We start from the raw sequence: 9,723 nt of genomic DNA on the forward strand, positions 1-9,723 counted from the left end.
AAACGGTTAAGGTCGCGTACCTCCTGGCTCGAAAGGTCCGGAAAGTCTCCCTCCAGGCTAGTCGTATCGGCTGTGCGCTCCTCGGCACCTCGGAAGTGCTCGCGCATGTGTATATCGGACTCGTTTTGGTCGTCGAACCACTTGTCGCAAATATAACACGCGATCCGAGGTGATGGGGGAGTAGCTTCCAGTGTGGCGACTTCGACGATATCCTCTTCCCGCTCCATGAACTCGTGCAGCGCACGATTCAAATCGTCGGACAGTTCATCTAGATTTTGGGGTGAAAGGTCCGACGGCAGGTTGTCGCCGGAACTAGAACCAAAAACGAGGGGAGAGGTGGGGGAGAATAGGGTTTGGAGTGGAATGGGTAAGTTTCGGTCGCTTGCCCTCGGTAGGAGTGGGAGGGGTTAAACGGTTTTCCCTACTCATGATAAGCTCGCGCATAGTTCGGGCATAGCTCAGGCTTCCTGGGCATTCAACTTTTCCATGCTAATAGGGAGATAAAGAGATGGGAGGGGAGGTGACCGACTATTTTCTCTGCTCCTGATGAGGTCGTGCACAGCTTGAGCCTCCATGCTATCCAACTCCACCATGCTAATAGTGTCCAGAGAAATTAAGGGATAGCCTGCTAGGGTACTCGGTAATGTGCGGGACCGGGAGGATAGAGGCTGGGGTTGGAGGAACTGGAATGTTCGTGGGGGAAGGAGAGTCGGAAGTTTGTGGTACAGTAATGTCCTTAAGGGTAGGAGAATCGGAGCTAGTGCTAGATAAGTTAAATCAAGTACGCTTGTTACCTTTTAAGTTGTTGCCGGCCACGTGGGAAGTTAAAGTAGAGCGTCTCGTGACATTGGGTACACTTAAACAAAATCCCCTCATGATTCTCCATTCTATGCCTCGTAGGGTCCCATGATCTAACGTACTCGCGCTCGCAAATATCGCACTTAAACATTCTCAAAATTAACTCCCTCTTAAAGGCAGTAAAAATATCTATCTTAATCTCAGTCGTAAAAGTTTTTCTAACCTGCTGCAGAGACTTCTAACAGAAACTTGGGAACAGTCAGGACGTCGTCCAGAACAGAAAATGAATAGCTAATGTACACGCCGGGACTTTTGTACTCTTGGCGTGATAAGATGTTCAACTATCGTAGATAAGGGAATTTTACACCTGTATCACGTGACAATCAGCGTCATGCTTCGAAACGGGGATTTTAAACTTCGATCTAGTTGATTTTTCGCAAGCCTCCTATCATAAACATAAATTATTTACCCAACTATTGCCGACTTTAACTGTTTACTTGACCTACCATAAGAGACCTCTATCATGGTTTATATCTCAAATTATTGATGGCATTGACCTTCTATTTACTCATTTCCATGAACCGGCAACTTATCCACAAGTTGCCTCTATTTACTTTTCATCAATAAACATTTCTTAACCAAAACAAACTCTTCCTGCACTCCAATCCCGTTGCAGTTATTTACATTTAAGTTTCTTATCTCTGCAATGCTTGTTCTAAAATTTATTTCTATCCCAAATAAAGATAAACTATTAAATTTGAATATTTATTAATTTTAACTAATTACTAAAGAATGGAAATATGCTTATATTTAGAATAATGAAAAAAAAATATTAAATTTAAATGTATTATTTAAATTAACGTCAATACAGTATTTCACAAAAACTTTTTTGAGTTACACTTTTAGAGACCATTTGCTTACAGACAGTGGCGGCGCCAGAATTTTTTCCAGTGTAGGCTGAAGGTAGTTTTAGGGCCCCTAGAAGGGTTTTTCAGTTTTCATCCCCCTTCTTTCACAAATTTATTAAAAAAAATTATAATTTTTAAAGTTTACCTCATAGTTTTAAATCAGTTTTGCTTCTTTTAAAGAAATTGCTCATTGTTTTATCTTGTTTCTCAATGTCTGATTGTCTTGTCCGTTTTTGTTTACTCTTTTGAGCACCAAATAACTTTTTTCTGATACATCTATTCAATGGAGAGGCAAGGCAGCCTGCTAAGCAAGCGTTTAGACTGTGAGAGACTTTCGATGCAGAGAGTAAGAGACTATGCTTGTTCAGACTGAAGTGCTATAAAATTCTGTTCTTATATACATCTTTTGAACATTTGCCCTATGGCTGGTCAATGCTAATAAAAACTTCCCGTCTAATGTCGACTCATCGACTGACTGTGGATGGAGCTGCCTTTGCCGTGTGGGGAGGGAGGCGATGGATCGTAGAAACTGAATTTTACCAATGTTTACTATTTTACATAGCAGATTAACCTTGGAGATATTTTAATACCGAACTTTTCCCTTTCATTCCTCATTTTTTTGAGGTTTTTGGGCCCCTTCTCCTCAATTTCTGGTGCCCCTGTCTAATTGTCAGGTAGGCTATAGCCTACTTAGCCTTAATGTAGCGCCGCCACTGCTTACAGAATTGAAAACTTCAGAAAGAAGAATTATTAAATATGTTAACTATCATCTCCATATTTAAATTCGACACAGCATTAGAGTAATGACTATCCACTCGTTCACTCCATTCCATCATTACGCAGTCATGTTGCATCTGCGATGGGCGGGTATTCTTGATTCCCTCTGTCAGTTGCTGTGTAACTATTTCCTTAATCGCGCTCTCTACACGTTTTGATTCCGTAAGGAATCGGAAAATTCATTTATGGAATCCCTCATCCCATAAAGTTGTGTGTACTGATCCTCACTTAATATAATCCACGTAGAACCATCGGTCATTCCTAGTCAAATATTACAGTCCGCTGTTACACTGACTGATTTAGTTAAGGAATTCCCGAAAACGTTGGAGTTATCCCTAAATATTCGCGTAAAACAGAATTAAGATGCAAACTAAGATTTAAACATAACACTAAAAATTTAAGGAGAAAGTATACTTACATTTCGATGAGCGCTTGATGAATCGTAAAATGCCTTATCCTCAAACCTACCACGTTTTTTATACGTGGGAAGCACATCGTGAAAAGTCAATATGACACATGGTCTTAAGCCTAACACTTGGCGGGTGTTTACCATGCCGTTGACAGCCACGTTGTTGAAAGTCAATACGACATGGTTTTAAGCCTAACTCGCCGAACATGGGTTTCAAACTTCATTATTCAATCCTTATCAGTGAGGACATGCGTTAAACATTTTCCTCGAAAAAAATTAGATAAGATACGCGAACGGGAATAGATAACCTTATCTCGAGTGGCCGTCATGAGATTACACGCCATCATGAGGTTTCACGCCAAGTCTGACATCACGACTTTCACGCCAATTTCTCACGACAGATCACGCCACTGGTCCAGCTCCAAAACTCTGCTTCTAGCGATTTATATTAAACCAAACAAGCACATAGGTTCATATTATCTGTTCCATAAGTTTGTCACTGAGAGCTTCTCATTAAGTGAAGTAAGTGAAACGTCATAGATTCTCGTAAAACGACGCCTGGTGAGGCGCTGTCAAAGGCTAAGCACAGAATAAATGGGAAGATGGATTTCAAAACCACCTGTAGTAAATTCTCGCATCGTTCTAGAACTAGTTCTCAATAAGTCTCTAGCATTACGAAGTCACACTTATGGAACGCATCTTATAAACTTATGGTATAGCGTTTAAGGATAAGGCTTCTTTCTTTGAAATTCAAATAGTCTTCTATAGAAACCTGCTGTTAAACATACCAAGTAGTTTTCAAAGCATTGATCTCTAATTGCGTACTTTTTGAAAACATTTTTGCAGCGTTACATTTGAAAATGTAAGTAATTTATCCCTTTAATTTATCCATTTCACAGAATCATTATCATTTAACGGTGAAACCTAACGTTCGAGCAATAGGCAAAGAAAATCTTATTACTGTCAAATTTTTTAGAATAATTCCCTAAACCACTTTTGTGAGTAAACACGAGGCAGATGTAGCTTATAATTATGCGTTCTTTAATTGTTATTGCTGTTTTTTTTTTTTTCATTTTTACATTGCAAACATTTATAAGATTATTTTAACAGAAAATAGTTGCAAGTTTACGAACGTTTAACCCGGAGCCGGGTTACAAAAATGAAATATCAATTGTTATTTTGTATAAAATCATTTCTAATTTTTTTAAGCCATATCAACTTGTAGATCGAGTAGAAATCCCCAATAGACTAACATTTTTATGTAACAACCTGAATTCAACACAGAATTTTTGTTACCTTTTTGTGCCAGTCATTGTTAAAGTGGGAAGCCCACATATAAGCAGTCTCGTATTAGCGGATCCCACAATAGCGGGTCTCATAACCGCGGTTCCCCTTATAGCGGTTTCCCGATTTAACACAGTTTACCAGTTACAGCAGTTCCCTAAAGAGTAGTACAACCGAGACGTGAAAATATAATGCTGTAGGTTATTTGAACTTAATGAAATTTAGTTAAACTTCGTTACTTGTATTCTTGTTACTTGTAAAAAATCTCAGATGAGGTTAGTTTTGGTTAGGCTAGGTTATTTGAACTCCAGCAGTATAAGTCAGTATAGGTTAGGTATTGTTATTCCAAGACGAATAGTTATAGGTCAAGAAAGGTTAGATTATGTTAGCGTTGTACTTAATAGGTATGGTAAATTGTAGGGTTAAGAATTGTTCAAAACTTAACTGCAATTTCGCAAAACAGTAGTTCTTAGGTTAAGTTTTGACTAAAACAGCAGTTTTGAACAACGCCGCTGTATTACGTAATAGCTCTTTTGGGAACTGCTCATACAAGGTACAGTGTACATCCGTTAAAGTTATACCTTACTGATAGCGAATTAGCTCTCTTTTAGTTACAGTTTCCTTATTTTCTTATTAGTAATATTATGTGGTTGTTAAAAATTATAGTCCTATGAGTTGTGGGATTTGAATGCATTCCCCAGCGCTATTTCGTACAAACGGTCAAAGAAATACGAATCAACGGCAGAGCTGTATTACACCAAAGCAATAATGTTTTCGCAACTATCTCCCACGAAGCGGGAGAGCTTCCTTACAAATATTTTCACCATACCTTCATGGGTGAGCAAAGATTCAATTTACTTCTTCTCAACTAACTCGAAAACTAAAGAAAATACAAACTCCCATTGCCATACTGAAATAACTTGAAAAAGAGAAACCTGGGCCGCCATTGAGGTATCCCCCTCTCCCCAAGAAGCTCCGCCAGATCTCTGAAAAATTGAGCTAGAGGAATTTAAATTATTATATTTTAAAATTGAAAATATTGCGAAGCGGAAAATTACATACACCGTTTGACTGCGATGTAGTTGTTAGAGTCAAAAAGATCTATTGCTTGATCGTGATCATTTGAGAGATATACAACACGTCAATTTTTGAAAGTTCGAAAACTTTAAAATTAATTTTCATACTTATTTTATTTTGTCTGCTATCAATGCTTTTCTGTCCATTTTATTCTCCTTATATACTCAAACTAACCCTAAATTTTATAGAGAAAATAAAATGCGTGCGTTTACTATTTCGAAAATTATGCACATATTTCATGATAAAATATTTTACTTAAAAAATTTTAGTGAAAAAAAAAACGAAGATAAGAAAGTTTTTCAAATAATTGATGTTTTATAATCGTGTCTCCGAAAATGAAAAATTTGAATATCTGTCACTTCAAACAATTAATTTTCTACACTTATATTTTGTCTACAAAAACAGTTTTTATTAATAATTATTTGCGGTGATAAATGCAATTTTCGTGAAATTGTGTTGTAAAAGTTGTTCACAATGTAATTTTGATCAAGTGAACCCTCTATTATTCAGTTCCTTGGACTGTTATTCTTGACAATTTTGATTCTCGCCGCTTTGACGAAATGGTTTGAAAAGTCGAATCAATTTGGATCATTCCTATGGATGTACTTCGCTCCCCTATTACAAAAAAGTAAGTTTTAAACAAAGAATTCGTTTCAATTCCCTCTTACAACTGTTTTCTAAATTTCCGCAGGTTGGGTTGTAAAACTGAATCATGGAATATCCAAGCATTTACTGAATATTTGGTTTGCTACTTTAATCGTGACGAACAGTGCTCTGTTGTCATTCATCACCGCTGATGTTTTCATCGGTCAAAAAACCATTTTTAACAATTTCAAAGACATATTGCGAGTAAAAGAAATGAAGTTCTACACACCCAAGTATTCCAGTGCTATGATCGACTTCTTAAAAGTAAGAATCATTTTGGAGCAAGTGCGACCAGTTTAAAATTATGCCAAAGCCATCATTTATATCACTATTTCTTAAGATATGTTTAATAGATTTGTCATTGGTTACTGAGAGCTTGTCATGAAGTGAAGTAGGTGAAACGTCATAGAGTTTCGTAAAGCGACGCCTAATGAGGCGCTGTGAAAGGCTTAGTACAGACTAAATAGAAAGATGAACTGTAAAACCGCGTGTAGTCAATTCTCGCGTCGTTCTCGAGCAAGCTCTCAGTTAGTCTCGTTTATAATTTTGCAAAAGTATATCTTTGACATCTTTTTCAATAAAGTCTATACCTGGAATTGAAGGCAAGGAAATCCGCCGAAGACGTATAAAGGAAAAACCTGTTATGAGAGATTATCTATCGAGTGTGTCGACGGGAAAGGGAGTGTATGTCGTCTGGAATGATGAAATCGATGATGTGGAAGACTACTGCAAGGAAACTCTCACGAAAGAAGATGCCCGACCCTTGTTTTACAAGTCGCCACTTCCCTTAACAACGATTTCTACGGCGTTTCAAATCAAAAGAAATAATTCCATCAACAAGGGCATGTTGGAAAACATCAATAGAATGTAAGAGCTCGCAAAATTGCGTTCTTCTTTTCCCTAAACTAAAAGTCCTGTAGTCGACCAAAACAAAACCAAAAGTGAAGTTCCAAGCTTAGAAATAAATAAGGATTTGTTCCATAAGTTTTTCCCTGGCTGCTAAGAGCTTGTAATGAAGTGGCGTAGGTCATAGATTTTCGAAAAGCGACGCCTGGTGTGAGGCTATCAAAGACATAGTACAGACTAAATAGGAAGATGGACAGCAAAATTAACCGAATGTAGTCCATTCTCGCTTGTCGTTCTCGAACTAGCTCTCAGCAAGTCTCTAACATCATGAAGTATGGGTAGTATCATACTTATGGAACATATCTTATAAACTTATGATTTACTCATAACGAATTGATGTGTTTTATAAACTATTGAGAATGTGATAAAAACAACTAATTACTTCAATAGTAAACACTACCCAGTTTGCTTAGTTTCCATAAAAATTAATTCGAAATTTAAGCTTCATTGTGGCACAATTATGTTTAAGTTTCTATAATCTTATATAAAAGAAACTCTTGATTTCCCAAATATCAATCAAATACGATACTGAAGTAACCTTAAAATCTCATGCGCAACTAATACAAAATGATGAAAAATTAAATAATATTTGCAGAATTCGATTTGCGGCGTCAGCTTGCTTGTGCGATAAAGCTTTGGAACTGCATTATTGGTGGACAGACTCTAGATGCGTCACTTCGGAAACAAACTTTGAAGATGAGGAATTCAACGACAGTGACGACCAAACGCGTCTATTAATCATCATATTTTCAGTCAGTCTTATTCCGGCGGTGTTAGTTTTAATCTATGAAGTCATTAGGGGATTTTTACTGCTCTTGTAGTAGATCACGGAAATTGATATCATATAGGCAAGATTTATGCTGGGATGAGTCTTAATATGAGAGAAATCGGCCTGCTAACTGTGAAACGGCTCAGGTCCGATGGAACGCTGGAAAATGGGGAGGAAGCGTGCGGTCTTCCTGATTCGTCTGAGGTAGACCGCCCGCCATTTTCCCGAGTATTCCTCCCCTATTTCTATCGTCCCACCGGTACTGAAGCTCCTGGCCCATCCGACCGGAACCCATTCGACAGAAACCCATTCAACAGAATCCCATTCGACCGAAATGTAGCCGAATTTGGCGGTAAATTATTGCAGTAATTTGGTCTAAAAAGCCTCTATAGTTATCTTCTTATAAAAATGTTTTAGCCAATTAATGCTTTTTATATTTTGTACGTAAATATATGAAACATTAAAGGACATATTGCACTTATAACGTTTTGGGTATTAATTAAGGTTACCCCCCCCCCATTTCACAAAATTTAAAACACCCAATTCCCATTTACCCAAACCTCATTCAACCCAATTCCCAGTTCTCCTATTCCAATTAACCTAATATTGCAAACCCAAAAAGACTCAAATAGAGTAGAATTTGATGGTTTTACTTATTTATTGTTTCACTAGCCGTTACCCGCGGCGTCGCTCGCGTGTAATAAGAACTTCCATCTAAAATGATATAAAGAATGTGTAGATTTTACTGATGACTAATATTTTTGTAGCACCCTTGGAGCGAAGGCACTCGGCACAGTCCGTCAGCCCGTCGGGATATTTTTTATTACTTTTCACGCGGACATTATTCCATAATGAAGGGTTTTTAAGTTTTTGGCCGCCATTTAAAAAGATGGCAACAAATCGAACCCAAAAGACCTTTTAGCCCGTCTATAGGTTAAAGGAAACCATTGTACTAAATATTTGTGAAATCGGTTGAAACGCGCGGACTTTATTGCATAGAGAATATTTTCTTACATTTCTGGGCGCCATTTTAAAAGATGGCGAAAAATCTAACCCGAAAGACCATTCAGCCCGTCTTAAGGTTAAAGCAAACCAGTGTACTAAATATTTGTGAAATCCGTTGAAACGCGCGTACTTAATTGCATAGAGAATATTTTTTACATTTCTGGGCGCCATTTTTTAAGATGGCGGCGGATTGGAAAAATCTTTCTTAGTACGCGCCTACTACTTATGAGTAACGTTCCTGCAAATTTTCAGCCTTCTAGGGCAAGCGGTTTGGGCTGGGCGTTGATTATCAGTCAGTCTGTCAGTCAGGACTTTGATTTATATAGATATAGATTCCATAAGGGATACACTTACTTCAAGTGTATAGCCGCTCCAAGGAGGAAGAGACGTTCTACTAACCAAACCTAACATAACAGTAAAGTTTTGGAAAGGGCATATTATTTTTGAGAAGTCAATGAAGCTAAACATAAATATTTTGGAAAAGGCGTAACATTGTTAAATGATTTATAAAATATTACTAACCTAACTTAACCAAACATAACCTAACATAACTGTAATGTTTTGGAAAAGGCATATTATTGGAGAAGTCAATGAAGCAAAACATCAATATTTTGGAAAAGGCATATTATTTGAGAAGTCAATGAAGCTAAACATCAATATTTTGGAGAAAGCATAACATGGTTAAATGATTTATAAAATATTACTAACCTAACTTAACCTAACATAACAGTAATGTTTTGGAAAAGGCATATTATTTAAGAAGTCAATGAAGCTAAACATCAATATTTTGGAAAAGGCGTAACATTGTTAAATGATTTATAAAATATTACTAACCTAACTTAGCCAAACCTAACCTAACTTAGCCAAACCTAACCTAACATAACCAAACCTAACCTAACATAACCAAACCTAACCTAACATAACCAAACTTAACCTAAAAAACCAAAATAAAATACCCCAGCTATAACATCCAATTTGTAACTCAATCTAACAATGCTATATTTCTCGTTGTGAAATCCTTAATACTGCTGAATTACAAATTTGCCTTCTAAATTCAGCACCTGCAAGGAAATTAAATTCGATTATTATCGATAATTCAGAATTATACTTATAATTCGATTTTAGTAAACTCACCTTCCTGATGG

At 37.0% G+C, this 9,723-nt stretch overlaps 1 protein-coding gene across 1 annotated transcript; it reads left to right on the forward strand.

Annotated features, from left to right (window-relative positions):
* Positions 1-4,836: 4,836 nt before the first annotated feature.
* On the forward strand, positions 4,837-7,999 carry LOC149588685 (uncharacterized). Its single transcript, XM_089862206.1, has 5 exons — positions 4,837-5,013; positions 5,764-5,881; positions 5,945-6,162; positions 6,482-6,765; positions 7,400-7,999. The coding sequence occupies exons 1-5, from the start codon at positions 4,945-4,947 to the stop codon at positions 7,623-7,625; spliced, it is 915 nt and encodes a 304-aa protein (XP_089718332.1). The 5' UTR covers positions 4,837-4,944; the 3' UTR covers positions 7,626-7,999.
* The last annotated feature ends 1,724 nt before the right edge of the window (positions 8,000-9,723 follow it).

This window comes from Phalangium opilio, unplaced genomic scaffold (genome assembly GCF_054372755.1).
Source record: "Phalangium opilio isolate 3A_F unplaced genomic scaffold, DU_Popi_V2 ptg000537l_1, whole genome shotgun sequence".
Taxonomy (NCBI): Eukaryota; Metazoa; Arthropoda; class Arachnida; order Opiliones; family Phalangiidae; genus Phalangium; species Phalangium opilio.